Source organism: Vicugna pacos, chromosome 7 (genome assembly GCF_048564905.1).
Source record: "Vicugna pacos chromosome 7, VicPac4, whole genome shotgun sequence".
Taxonomy (NCBI): Eukaryota; Metazoa; Chordata; class Mammalia; order Artiodactyla; family Camelidae; genus Vicugna; species Vicugna pacos.
This window is the reverse complement of record NC_132993.1, coordinates 25,302,503-25,318,262: the sequence shown is the minus strand read 5'-3', so window position 1 is coordinate 25,318,262 and position 15,760 is coordinate 25,302,503. Positions and strand designations below refer to the sequence as shown.

Below are 15,760 nucleotides of genomic sequence, written 5' to 3'. Positions count from 1 at the left end.
AGTTTTTCAATCCATGCAAAAGAGAAAAAAATAAAAGCATAAAAATATCTTTACACTTGTAGACTAATTCTAAAAGCTGTCATAAAATGCATCCAAAACTCAGAAATAAGGCAAAAAGTTAAGGGAGCAGGTCCTTTGAACGTCATATGAAAGCGAAGGTCATCCAACGATCTTGTGGGGAAACGTACTTAGTTCAACCTACTGTTTACTATTGATTAAAGACTGCAGACAATTGGAGTGACATGTCACTTTGCAGAATTTCGTCTGGCAGAGAAATATATTGTGTCTGGTGAATAAGAGAATCCAAAAGTGATAGTTTCAATCCCTTTTAGAAATTAACCAATTGTATATGTCATCGTTGAATCTTATTTGAATCTTGCCTAAAAGCACCTACTTTTCAAATGCCCTTTGGACTGGTTGTAACATCTAACCAGTCCAATCATTAATTATACATTTAGTGAAATAGTTTCTGTGTCTTCATTTTGTCTTTATATGACAGTCACAATTTTACCTGTAAGAAATATTTTAGCAAAGCAAAAGGTAGATATATCACATTTTGAAAGTTTGGATGTACCAGTTTTTTTTTCTCCAAAATTTCAAGGTGTCACTTCATAGAAAACTTAGCATTAGCACATGAAAAAAAATCTATTCTTATTTGGCTTTCATTAAAGACATTTCATTTACTATCTTTTTTCAAGGAGGAGACTGGCAGGAATTCTTCAAATTGTTCCATTAGCATTTGCAAACTTTTCAGGAAATAGACTAACCAGAATTTTTTTTCTCTCTCTAGGGAAAAAAAAAACTCTGTTTTAAAGCCTTGAGGTTTACTGATAGTATTTCATAAACTTTATTTAGCCTGCTTACGTTGCCTCTTTCTTGGAAACAAAACCAACTGTACAACAAATGTACATACAAAATTTAATCTTTTAAATTAGAACAGAATCAGAAATAGGGTTATTCTGTAACAACTGTGAGTTGCTCCTATAAACCACAGTTTCAATGTTCTAATTTAATCCTCTGTATAGCAAAGCTTGTTAACAGCTCTAACACATTATACACATAAAACAATGCTTGTTCCATAAAATTCCCATTATTCAAATTTAGTCACTTTTTCTTAAGTGGTCTTAACTTTCCAGTAGCTGAAGCCTGGACCAGAGTGGTAGGCTGAAGATGGTGACAACTGTCAGATTGTAGAAATATTCTGAAGATAGATACAAATGGATTTCCTGATAAATTTGGCAAGAGGAAAAGAAAGGAGTCAAAGATGATTTATTGAGCCTGATGTGCCGGAAAGACAGCGCTGCCAAGAACCGGCCTACCCTGACCGTTTGATTGGGAATTGTCAACACCTTCCCTGCCTCCCACATTCCTGATTCCACCTTCTCTGCTTTATTTTCTACACAGTAAATGATCACCTTCCATAACTCAGATACATGGCATGTTTATTGCTTACTGTGAGCCTCTCCCAATAAAATGCAAGCTCCACCAGGGCACGGCAGGAATATTTTTGTCTGGTTTTATCCCAATACAACTACACTTTCCTGGATGTACCCCAAGTGCCTAAAACAATGCCTGGCTGCTTTAGCAGGTATACAATAAATACGGATTCACTGAATTCATGAATAGAAAGTCAGGCTCCGAAAGGTTCAAGAACTTGTGTAGTGTTGTTTATCCAGGAAACAGCAATCATGGATTTGGACCAAAGGTTCTTCTGGCCCAGTCCACCCACACTATTTCTATTGCTTCTTTCCTAATTATGCCTTGGCTAAAATATTGAAAATATTTATAACCCTTGAAACAGATCGCTACCCTGTGATTTCATTGTTATTATACTGTGTTGTAAAGTGTGGTAGGTGTTACTAACAGTTCATTGCCAACTACTAACTACTGATAAACCACTCTTCTGGATCTATGAGACTGAAGAGGCAGCAGTGCCTGAGAGCAAACCCAGGTTCTGGAGTCCAAAGACCAGGGTTTGAGGTCTTTTGATTTGTTAAGTAATCTTGGTGAAGTCAGTAATCTTCCCTAATCCTCAACTTCCTTGTCTATAAAATAAATTCATTATATCATCTACCCATGCAGGGTCACAGGATTATTGTAGAGACATAAGACAACAAGGTCAGTGAATTATCGTTAGCCTTATAGTTTATGAACATGGCTTAAACTTGGTACAATTGAAGTAGAAAGCAACTAAACATGCTCTATCTGCTATGACAATATATAGACTGAAAGGCATCATATTGGGAGGTGGTACTTTTTTTCTCCTTCCAACCTCATCAGCTTCACGTCCTGCTCCACATTTTTTCCTAGTTTATCAGCATTTCTGATGAAATCATTGGAGTGCCCTCAAATAGAAGTCTCTGTACTTACATCAATGACCCTTCTCCTCTGCTTCAGTTTAGAGGATACGCAGACATATTGTCCTCCATAGACAGGAACTTGAGAACACACCCAGGGCTTTCCATCCTGCTCTGCAACCCACTAGAAATTCACCTAAGCGATCACACATTCAGCCAGGCCCTTGGAGAAGTCCAATTTATGACAGTGTGCACAGCCTCAGGAACAATCTCCCTACAGGTAGGCACGTTAGAAATGCTGACCACAGGTCCGGAGTCCTGCCCACAGTGCTGGGCACATCTCTAGATTCTCTCTTAGCCTCAGGTCTTCAAGAAAAGCAAGTGCCCTTCCAGACAGCTTCTGACTCAGGTTAGGGTTTTGGGAGAAGTATTTTTCTCTCTAAAGCTTCCGACAGCTTCAAGCTACTTGATTTCTGAGTCTATGAATTCTCCATCGGAATCTCCAGGATGATGCAGTGCCTCTCCAGACCTCCAGAGGATCCAGAGGACAGAGTGCTGTCCCTTCAGCCTCTGCCCTTTGTGTGACTGTAAGTCTGTAGCCCCTAATTCATATCATCCTATGTCTTCTTTCAACTGGCGATTCCTCCTCATATACCTCTTGGCCTCTCACAACTTACTGTCTCTGTTACCCAATTTCTCTCAGTCTTCTCTGTTTTTCTATTTATCTCCAATTTCTTAACAACTTCTCTACTTTTTAACTTAATAGATATTTAGATAATTTATTACTAGCATCCTTAAAATGTACATATTCATAAATACATTTTTCTTTGAAAATCACAAAAAATCCAGTTGTCAAAAGCAGTATGGGTTATATCTCCTTAAGTGCTGGAAACTTCCCTATTTTGATTTGGGAGGTGGGTACCAGGATACATTACAATAAACAAACATTCATCAAGCTGTAAACTAAAGATCTGGGCACTTTGCTGTCTACATGTTATAGCTAAATTTTAAGAAAGACAGACATAGACACAGACACAGAGAGAGGGAGAAAGAAAAGGAGAGGGAGAGTCTATCCAACAAATGTTCAAAGTTTCACTTAGTGGAAGGGAAAAGGAAAAAAATCTTATTCTCAGATCAATAGCATTATAACCTCCAGTCTCTAGGGAGGGACTAAAATTTAATTTTTTACCACTGAAGTAAATTAATGCATCAGTTTACTAAAGAATGATTTAGACAACGAAGTTCCCCTCCCTATCACCAAAGAGCCTTCAGTATTAAAAAGAAACTCATGGCTTTTGTCTGAAATCTACTTCTCTTCATAGAAACACAGTAATTGCACAAATAAAAGTAAATAAAATACTATAGTCCACATACTCTGTTAGACTCGGTATTAGAAACTTCAAATCGTATTTTTCATCCATTCAAATGTTAATTGATGCCACTGCATGCCAAGCAGCTTGCTGGATACTTTGGAATACATTCTATGATTTTGCAGGGAGGAGTTTTTTCCTCTGACTGTATTATGCCTAGTGCAGTATTCAAATTCTTCTAAGTCTGGCAGTTTGAGAAATTCAGGCATTGCTTTAAGAATAATGTACAAAAGTTATCACTGAATTTAAACATCTCGTGTAAGGATGATACATACAATAGATAATATGCATTCAGGTATTCGGACTTACGAGGTATGCAAGGAGAGGAGAAAATGATAAAATTGTGCTGGCTTTATCTACACAAAACTCCTTTTGCTCACAGAAATCTACATAAAGAAATGTGAAACAGTAATAATTTCAAAGTTAGTAATTTACCTTTGCCATTTTCTCTGCCAATTGCAAACGACCATCAAGTTCCCTTCTGATCTGGGCTGCTTGCTCATCTGCATTATCCAGCTTAAAAATAAAACAGAAAGCATACATATGTAATTATTTAATGGCAGTGTCCTATACTTTAAAGAAAAGACTAAATGGCTCAAAAAATTTTTTTGAATAAATTCTCTCAGCTACCTGTTGAGAACACAGAAAGTGGTTTAATTAGATTGGCAGGCTAATTACATTTCTTGGGCACTTTTCGTTGTGGTTTGTTCACAAAAAAGTTAATAAATCTCTAAGGTTAATAGCTCAGCTTACCAAAAAAAAATCTAATTATAATTCTTTGCCCAATCTGTCCACAACAACTCTAAACCAAGAAGTTCTTGTTTCCTTGAGGTTACATTAAATTGTCATTAAGTTTATCCATCTTTCGGCCTTCATTCAGGTCATTCTTAAATAGTTCCAAACAGGTACATCTCTTGTTCTGTTCTTTCAAATTCCCAAAATTCATTTCTGGATAGTGAAATACTGAGTAATGTTTCACTTTCTTTCTTTATTCTTTTAAAAAATATTTTTATAAGTTTTGTATTCATGCTGAACTATCAAAGTACTACTTGGTTGATAGAACTTTCTACCATTTAAATCTTCATATGCTCCTCATTCTAGTACCAATAGACTCATAGCACCAAGAAATCCTTTTATAGACTGGCACCACATTTGAATTCCATTCTCTTGTTCTAAATTTGATTGAAAGCAAGAAAAGCATGCTAGCCTCATTTTTGAAGATATTTCCATCCACATGGAGAATTATTTTAACTTCTCCACTGAAATAATCCTTAGCTTTTTCTACAACTTCATCTAACTCTTCCTCATGATTCTTTCTGTCTTCATTAGTACATTATAAAAATTCTTAAATTGAGGAGGTCCTATGAGCCCTGCACAGTGTGGGCTGCACTGGATGGGCTATGGATATGCACCAAACTGACCTTTCTCTTAATTTTAATTCCTTCCCCTCTCCCACTTTCATCATTAAGAAACCTAGACCACATAATACAGGCACAGTTTAGTCAAAATCCATCCAGAGATTGGATTAGGACTGAATACCACATTATACACCCAGGAGAATACAGAGTAAATTGTCCCTCTGCTGAAGAACTACAAATTTATCATGTTACAATAAAACAAAACAAAACAAAACAAAAACAGCCTTAAAAAAGAAAAAGCCTGAAAAGGATGAGCAGGGGCAAAGCAGGTCAACAGGATGGTGGTGTCAGAATGTATGTGAAGAGTCCAGGAGAAGGCAAGAGGACAACAAATGTCTGGAGGTGAGATCAGACAGTGGTTCTGCAAATGGAGTTGGGGGAAGCAAGAGGAGCAGGGAGAAGAGAAGGTTCACAGGGGATGGGACCTGAGAGAGAGACAGGGCTGCTCTACAAGCTGCTCTTCACAGGCGAATCCAGGAGCTTGAAGTTGGTTCCTACGGCACTAGGAATTCATTGAGAGGCTTTAAGCAGGACTTAGAAAGATCATCGTGTCTGTCTCCATCACAAACAGAAGGTTAGAGGGACATAAGGAAGTCTATCTCCTATCTAACCATCCATCTATGTATTTATTTGACAGACGGATCTGGGGATCTGGGGTTACCTTTCTGAAAAACATGTTTCCAAGTCGATTTTAAAAAACCACGTTCATGTCAAAATAAGTTTAAAGTAGGTAGGACTTCCTTAAACTAAATCCTTGTTGTAAAGGAGTGTCTATGTCTCTCAGAAACAAATACACTTTTAGGGGGTGGGTATAGCTCAGTGGTAGAGCACACCCTTAGCATGCATGAGGTCCTGGGTTCAATCTTAAGCACTTCCATTAAATAAACAAACAAACAAATCAACAAACAAACCTAATTACCTCTCCCTTCTACCAAAAAAAAAAAAAAAACCCAGAAAGAAAAACAAATACACTTTAAATTTTATTTATTTACTTTGTTATTTTTTTGTGGGGAGGGGCAACTTGGTTTATTTTTATTTAGTTATTTATTTAATGGTACTAGGGATTGAACCCAGGACCTCGTGCATGCTAAGCACTCGCTCTGCCACTGAGCTATACTCTCCCCCTTTTTATTTTAATTAATATTCAACATCAAAGAAACAAGTTTCTCTTCACTGTGTCTGAAGCCAAAATGATTTACATTAAGAACTAATACAATTATAGAGGAAAAGAATATGTGATAAATGTCTATTCTAGGTAACTGAAATCAAGATCCTAAAAACAAAAATCGTGCTTAAGAACACTAAATATAATATCATAAATACACCAAATGTAATATGAGATATCTTCTGATCTTTGCTGAAATGCTGATATTTTTCACAGAAAAGTAAAAATAAAATGGTTACTTTCGGGTAAAGAGTTATAGCTCCACCAAGAAATAGGATTTGACATCTTAAAACTTTAAAAATTCTCCTTCAAACTACACCACAAAACACTGTTTAACATCTTAAGTATTTATATTATCATATTAACAACTCTTACTTAATTTTGAATGGAAGTGTTTGAGTCCCTCCTGTGGTTTGTGTTTTCTCTTTAAGAGACAGTTCTCTACTACTTTTTAAAGATAGTAATGCCTTAACAGCACTTGTCTGAAAAAAAGGTAGGCAAAGAAAAGCAGAGCACTGGTGTACTAAACTTTTTTTTTTTTTTAAGATGACTTAAAGAAATGGAAAGCTATCCCATGTTCTTGGATTGGAAGAATTAATATTGTTAAAATGGCCATACTACCCAAAGCAATCTACAGATTTAATGCAATCCCTATCAAATTACTCAGGACATTTTTCACAGAACTAGAACAAATAATCCTAAAATTTATATGGAATCACAAAGGACCCAGAATTGCCAAAGCATTACTGAAGAAAAAGAATGAAGCTGGGGGAATAACCCTCCCAGATCTGAGACAATACTACAGAGCTATAGTAATCAAAACACATTGTATTGGTACAAAAACAGACATATGGCTCAATGGAACAGAATAGAGAGCCCAGAAGTAAACCCACAAACTTTTGGTCAATTAATCTTTGACAAAGGAGGCAATAACATACAATGGAAGAAAGACAGTCTCTTCAGCAAATGGTGTTGGGAAAACCGAACAGCTGCACGTAAATCAATGAAGTTAGAATACTCTCTCATACCTCACACAAAAATAAACTCAAAATGGCTTAAAGACTTAAACATAAGACAAGACACTATAAACCTCCTAGAAGAAAACATAGGAAAAATATTATCTGGCATAAATCTCAGCAATGTTCTCCTAGGGCAGTCTACCCAGGCAATAGAAATAGAAGCAAAAACAAACAAATAGGACCTAAACTGTCTTTTAATGGCCTTCTCTTAGTAAAACTAACTTCTTAGAGATTGGAAGGTTACTAACCTTGATGACTACAGTGTCGTTTTGTGAAACTGGAAGAGCGTACTTCCAAACATGTTGACCAAAAAAAGAGGAAAAGCTAATATAATAAAGACAGCAGGTGACTCTTCAATTGAGATAATTATAGTTTCATGTGTAGTTGTGAGAAATAATTAAGAGATATCCACCGTACACCAGTTTCCCCCAACATCTTACAAAACTAGACTACCATATCACAACCAGAATACTGACTGATACAATCATCCATCTTATTCCCATTTCCTTAGTTTTATGCAAACTGATTTGTGTGTATTAATTTCTATACAATTTATTACCTATCTAGGTCCGTACAGTCAAGACACTGAACAGTTTTAACGTTGTATGTTTTCCTTTTGTAATCACACCCACTTCCCTCCACCTAAACCCCATTGGTTAGTTTTAATACCAATGTACCTCATTTTCAGAATGTTTAAAAATAAATTTTGTAAGTCAAGTGGATTTTCTTTTAATTTCCATTAGTTAAACTGGAGATGTGCTCCATGAGAGATTAATGTTTATAAATGTTGGATGGGGGTCGCAGGCCTCTTTAATCTACACACAGTGTCTAGGTGCTTTCCTCAAAGTCCATGACCATAAAGAGCACTTACTCACTGATAACTCCCAAGTGTGTATCTAGAGCTTCAACCTCTCCCCAGAATCCCAGACCTACATTTCCAACTGCCTACCTACCATTTCAACTTGCATGAAGAAAAGGCACATTGCATTTAACATGCCCAAAACGGAATCTTGATTTCCAGCTCCCCACCCCAATCACTCCTTCTGTGAGTAATGCCATGTCACACAGACCGCACACTTATTTACCAGCTGCTCAAGCCCAAAGCCTACACATCACCTTTGACCTCTCTCTTTCCCCTCAGAGCCCATGATCGGATCAATCCAATTAGAGTCATGGAGAATGAAACTTAGAATCACATAGCTGAGGCAAACCAGAATTTAGGTACTCTGAGTCCTTGGCCAGAACTCTACTTTTTTTGTGTGTGGTGGAATGTATCCCTAGGCTCCTCAAGTACATCTCAAAGTTGTCTAGATCATTATGGTGAAAATAGTTCTTTTTCTTTTCTATACCCTCCAAAGAACTTGGTTTTTACACACTACTCCCTCCCCACCTTCCCCTCAAAAAAAAAAAAAAAAAAAGGCGGAAGAAAGAAAAGCCTGAATGGATGGTTTATAGATGTGGGACATCGGACGTTAAAATGTTGGTGACACACCTGTCTCTAGTTCAGATTTGGGCTATGAGATAAAGAAAATGGGGTTATGGGGACTCTGGAGTTGGTGGTAGGGCCCAGAGGCAAGTCCTCACTCCACAAGGACAATTTAGTCTTTTAATATCATTGTCTTTTAGTTTAAATCCCTGATTCCAACACTTCATATGACAATAGATTACTTATACCTCACAGATGTCCCTTCCTGGCACAGAATATTTTCCAGGTCTTTTAAAAGGGGCATTCAGCCCTGTTCATGACTTGTGTCTTTACGCTCTGCAATGCCTCTAGCACCTACTACACAGAACATTTTACTACTTTAATTGTCAAAATACTTCACTGTCTTAGCACATATTTAGTACTTTAATTTGTTTATGACACAGGGGTTACTGTTTCCACATTCAGAATTCTCTTGGTTAGGAATTCTTAACCTGGGCCTTCAGGAGTCTGAACCATTCAAGTTGGGAGTAAACTTTGCAAAGATAATGCATTTTTTTTTTAAAACTTGGACACTTGTTTCAAACACTTTTACAGCTTACTCAAAGAGGGGGGTTAACAGAAAAGAGGTAAAGAACCATGGCTCTAGGAGAATCTTACTTATAGAAGCCTCTGTTCATTTGTTCTAGAAGAAGCTGTGTGACTTTTCAAACATAAGCCATGGAAAATCGCCACCTCACTTACCCTTCCAGAGATCTGTTAAATTCTTCATACAGGTGCACTAAGACATAGGTTCTGAACAATGTTGACTGAATGGTCCACGATAATTTTATTAACTCTCTTTATGCTTCTTCTACACCTACTGTCCAGCAAACCCTACTGAAGGCCCTTCAGTAGCTGCAGAAGTAGTGGCCTTTCAGGAGTTGACACTATAGAAAACAGTAACAACGGTATTTAAAACAGAAGAGAACTGCCACAAGAAAGCTACTGATCGAGCACTGTGGGAATGCAGTGATGGGACAGATGTTTTTCCTGGCTGACGGTATCAGGATGGACCGGCTAAAATGAAAATAGTAAAAAATGGACTTTGAAGAGTCCTGAGAGGAAACGCTGTCCTGATGGCACCTATTAGTCTAGACTTGCAAACCTCCAGCCCTGGGCTCTCCGGGCCCCATTCCTCTCACGTTCTGTGGAAATAGCTCTGAGAACAGGTGGTCGCAGAGATCAACACATCTCTTGCAGAAGTCCTGGGGGAACATTCAGAGACTTCATTGCTTGCCAACTGTCTTATAGGTAAGACGATTTTAAACAGAGCATAAAAATAACTTTGCTAAGTTTCACCCAACAACTTCATTTTATAACTTGTGATATCATTCTTCTAATGCTTTAAAAACCATAAACATCAAATACTCAGATTCATTAAATTTGCTTGTATCTTAAAGGAAAAAAAAAAGCCTTTTATAAAAAGCACTTTTCATAACACTGTTTAGCATCATTGCCCTCTATGATTAATCTATTTTCTAGAACCAGGATAATTGCCTTTGCATTAATATTGTCAATCACTAAAAATGGGGATTAATAGCCATGTTTCTCCATAATGATGCCTTTGTACGTGCTAACCCTAGTCAATTGTGCCCTTCTTTCTCCCACTGGAAAAAAAATCAATTAGTTTTTTTTCTCTGAGTCTCCAGTCCAATTATGGCATATCTCTTTTCAAGTAAATTATAGCCTGTTATTTTCTTATAATATTTATCTTTATCCTTTAGTATGAAAAATACAGGTAGACTAAGACTTGCTCTCTTATCTAAATTTAGTGTTTTCCCTAAGATTAATTCATTTGCTGGTTATTATATTAGCTCTAAGTCTGGTGATTTAGAGATAATACGTCATGAAAAGTAATTGGCACAAAGTTAACACTGCATCTAAAAGAACACTCCTCCCAACACTTTAATTATTTATCATCTAATTTTCTAGTAGCCCAGTGTTTGGTTTATTTATTCGATGGTACCAAAGGTATGGATTTTGCAACAAAGCCCAAAAACCCTGATCAAAAGCTGTATTAAGTATTAGCAAATTCATTTACTTCATCAATAAATCTGTTAATTTTCTACTATCACTTGAATCAAATTACTTATCGTCAAGATAGAGTGTAACTGTGTCCTACTGACTGCTTGTTCCTGCTGTGTCATCTGTGCCACCCTCCTCATTCTCTCAGCCCATAGCATGCAGGGTTGGTCCCTGGCTGTTCAGAGTGCCTGCAGTGGTTTCTTAATAGTGTCATAAGCCAGCACATAGCTCTGATCTCTCTCCTGAGTTCCAGCTCTCTAACTCCCATTGAAGGCAAGGTCCTTCCTTTCGGGCATCCAACAATGTCCTCACACTTAAACTTCATTGTCCTTCTTCATCGTGGCTCCCCTATTTCCATACATGATTCTCACTACCCTTGATCTGGCTAACATCTTAGAAGAGAGGGAGGAGTAAAAGGCAAGGGGATGAAAAGATGGGAGTAAATGAATGAGAATAAATGAGTGAGCGAGAATGATGCCCAAACACCTCAGCTTAGTTTCCAGGTCTGCCTGATTTTGTACCTAACCTTTTAACCTCTTGGATAATTCCATGATCTACACAAGTTGTTTGCTCACTGTTTACAAAGCGTATTACCTTCTCCCCATGATATGATTTGCTTCTGTTTTTCCGGCCTGGGGTGCCCTTACCTACCTTCACCGTCCAAATCAAGCTCCAAATCTTCTGAGAAGAATACTTGCCTACCTGTTAAGTAACAAAGCACATACTATCTGATGACATAACTTTCATAGCTGTCTTATTATTGTTCATCTTCTCAGATATGTATGGCCTCTAACTCAGACTGCAACGTGGCCCTTGCTAACTCATCCTACCACCTTAACAAGGGAACTAAAACCGATCCACCTCTTATGGTGGGATTCACATAACTAGTTACAGTTTTAATGCAAATACAAAGAATAATTCCACCTGTATTTGAAAGGTTCTTGGACCCCAACATCCTCCAGACTGACCCATCTTCGATGAGGCAACCTCCCTCAAAAACAAAAACAAAAAAACCCTTCTTCCCACTACTTGATCACTGACAGAGCCAACAACTACCAGGTAACTAAAACTCTTTTGTAATTTCATACAACAAAAAGAACAGAAGGAAATGAAGTCATCCCCATATTCTCAGGAGCAACACTTTGCCTCTATGATGTTATGTATGAATCAGGTACCACTCTGTTGCTGGAGGCAAAGCTTTTAAAGAACTCCCTTATACCTACTTTCTAAATTATGTATAAGAAACCTGACTCAGAAATACAGCTCTGCCATGAAGTCTTGTAGAACAGTTCTAAGAGTCTTAAAAATGCATTTCCCAAACCACCCTTGCCTTTGCATACTACTTAAAAATAGGGAAAAGATGAATGAGTTAATTAGATATAAAATTATCCTATGTGAACTAAACTAAATGACATTAAATAACGGATCAAAATGTTCCAAAGTAAGATCATAAGAAATTTAACCTCAAACATAAAAACCATGGGACTTTGATAGCCTGGAGAATATGCAGGCATATTCTCTAAAATGGTAGGTATAATTAGCAAATTTTATACATTATGTAATTTTCTTTCGTTTTCCACTTAGTAGTAACATTTTATCTTCTAGACAGAAGTAATGAGCTAACATTTCCAAGCAATTATTTACTAACTATACCTCCTTCAATAAAGTAGCATTCACATTAATGAAATAATGATGAAATTGAGAGTTTTCAGCACTAAATAAAATAAAACAGACACTATCAGTGATATTAGAGAACTTTTGTCAGAGCAGATTAGAACTTTAGCCTCCTCAGGACTAATAAGAGCTAAATTTATACAGCACCATATGTCAGGAACTGTTCCAAGTTTTTTTGTAAACATTATTGCATTTAAACCTCAGAGTAGTCATATGGAATAGTTGTTATCATCATCCCAGTCTAGTGATGAAAAATCTGGTGCACAGATCGGTTAAGCAATTTTCCGGGGCCAGGTCTGAATGCTGTAGTTTGACCCCAAGGTTCAACTTAACCCCCTTGCATTCTGCTTTCAGTCTTTCAGTTGCTCACTACCTCTCAGTGCCCACAACAGGAAATAAATTAAATATTACTATACAATTTATGGTACAAAGATTAAATATTTATCCTATGCTCAAGTTGTTATGATGCGATTTTTTAAAAAGGCATGCATAAATCTCTATAATACAAAGTGGAATATCACAAGCTTCCGGGTATGATAAGGAATTGTAAATTCCTCGTGAATTCTTCCCCCTCCCCAGCAATATTTAAGAAAAATGAATGAAGGAAGGAGCAGGGAAGGCTCTGTGGAGGTGGAATTTCTCTTGAGTCTTCCAGCATGGTGAAGGGAATGCCAAGTCAACAGAATAAAGTGAGACAAAATTAAAAATCCAAGAAAATACAGGTGTGGATGAGAACCAGGGTGCAACTCAGCTTACCTGGAACATGGGGTGTGTCAAGAATTGTGGCATGGGGATGAACATGGGAAAGAAGACCAAGGCAGGTGGGGATCCGACTGTCAATGCCACCGGTGTCAAAAGCTTAGCCAAGGGGTATGAACTTCATTCTATTGATAAAGAAGCCATTGTTTTTTCTTTCCTATTTAAAGTTGGGTCATGATGAGAACACGATGGTGCTTCAATAATATTTCTCTGACAATAAAACATGTAGGATTGGAAGGGGGATGAGGGTGGCAGGTTACTGTCATGCTCCATATAAGAGGTACTGAAGTCTCCAGCTACAGTGATGGTTGTGGAAGTAAGACAGGAGCTGATAATGCAACAGAATGGAGAAAGTGGTGCTACCAAGTAATTGTTCGGACAGGGAAGGCAAAAGGCATGGCTCATGGTTATAAATCAAAAAGCTGAACATAAATAAACAGAGCCACGTTTGGGATGAGGAAACATGGCACGTTTGAACCTGAGTTTGAGATGTTTCAGATTCAGCAGTTTGCCATGGGCTACGTGTGAAGAGTGGAAAGAAACGCTGGCCTGGATAAAGCCAGAGGCACTCAAAGTAATCACAGTGGATTTGTGTTTTCGTCCTTGCATTATTCTTCAGTGCAACAGTTCTAATAGCATCTGATGAACAAAACAGAGTAGCAAACCTATCCATACTTTTCAAATGCTGTTCCTCGTGGCACCATCCCACGTACACAGTGAGTTCACAAGCATCTGATGAGGACTCAGAACACAAGACGGAAGCCCTGTTCAGCTGCAGACCTTCACATCAGAATCATGAAAACACTCTGCAAGCAGGAAATGACATCATTTAAAAAATATTTAACAAGGAAGACCTTGCTACCAGTTTGCCACAAACAGCTAGAATCAACCACCGCCACCAATTACACAAGTAAAATCCTACTACGATAATGATCAGTTGGCCCTGTTCTATCTGAAGAGATTAGGGGAAATGGGAGTATTTAATTTTTTCTAGTCTTAAGCAAAGAGGATTCAGGATATTATGACCCCAATAATCAGCTAAAAGTATTAAATATCACAGGGTTACTCTTGTAAGCAAATATCCATCCCTTTTATCAGCTTTTTCAAATTGCTTTAAAAGTGTGCTGTGTAAAAGTAAGTGGTTCTGACCACCTACCAGAAGAAACGGGAATTAGGTTTTGTGGACCATACATTTCTAAAAGTCTGAAAGCAATAAACAATTAAGAACTAAGTCTGTCACAGACAGAGAAAACAAACTGTGGTTACCAAAGGGGAAAGGTGGTGGGGAGGGATAAATTAGGAGTTTGGGATTAACAGATACACACTACTATATATAAAACAGATAAACAACCAGGACCTACTGTATAGCCCAGGGAACTACATTCAATTTCTTATAATAATGTCTAATGGAAAAGAATCTGAAATATATGTGCATATATATATATGTATGTCTAGATATAACTGAATCACTTTGCTCATATCTGAAATTAACATTGTAAATCAACTACACTTCCATAAAAAATAAAAGTTTTCTGGAAAAAAAAAAAAGAACCAAGTCTGATGCTGTGAGCCTGACACATAAATGCTCAATAATTTTTTTAAATAAAATGATTCAGTATACTAAACAGAAGGAATTTCTTGACTTTATAATAGTCTTCATTACTAGCTGATGCTCTGAAGTTTTCCTATTAGCTCTATTTTTTTACCTTCTTGGTTCTTAACCCACATCAATCAGTTTTGCTCCCAACGGCTCCATAAAGTCTTCCCCTGTCAACAGTGTCTCCAACTTGACTAATTCAAGGGTCACTTCATGTCCTGTGGCACAGGTAAACATTCTCCTCCTTGAAATGTCTCCCCTTGGCTTTCCTGACACCACACTGGCTCTTTCCCCTTCATGTAGCCTCTAAATCCGAGTGTCCACAGGACCCTGTCCTGGGCCCTTTCTCTTCTTGAGCTCCAGACTCTCCCAAAATGATTTCGTAATGTCTCATGGCTTAAAACACCAACTTCCTCAAAATGAGTTGTAAATCTGTTATCTCCAACCCTGACATCTCACTGGAATTTCAGACTTGTATCTTCAACCAGCACTTGCCATCTCCACGTGGACACCTAACATTTCAGTTTCACTATGTACAAAACAGAACTCTCGATTTCACCAGAACACATCCCCCCAACCCCTGTTCCAAAATGCTGCCCCACGAGAAGAGGGACCACCCTAAATGGAGAGCCTGGAACAGAGGCTGGCCAGAGGAGGTACCGATCTGCAAGAACACCCTCATCAGAGATGTCCCATTAGACCACGGTTCATGTAAGTGCTGCCTCGGATCAACACTGGCAATTTAAATGGAAAGCGTGCATCAAAAGCATACTGTTTTTTCTATAAAATATGAGGGAGAGGAACAGACGGATGTTACTCATAGTTCTAGCAAATTCTACTTCTTAAACTACAGAGTCAATCTGGTCTCATTTTCTGCCTGAATTCCTCAGCTTTCATCATGTCCTTTTCCAGGCAAGCAGGCGGCCCAGTGTTCTGACTCAGGTCAAAGTTCCCGAGCGTGGAAGCAGACT

General features: G+C 37.8%; 1 protein-coding gene across 8 annotated transcripts in view; it reads right to left on the bottom strand.

The window, feature by feature from the left end:
- CADPS2 (calcium dependent secretion activator 2) overlaps positions 1–15,760 on the bottom strand; it is a 447,742-nt gene that overhangs the window by 268,530 nt on the left and 163,452 nt on the right. For all 8 annotated transcript variants that reach the window (XM_072964582.1, XM_072964580.1, XM_072964581.1 and 5 more), the window contains one exon: positions 4,103–4,183. In XM_072964582.1, the coding sequence (XP_072820683.1) occupies positions 4,103–4,183 (81 nt within the window). The remainder of the gene's footprint in view (positions 1–4,102; positions 4,184–15,760) is intronic.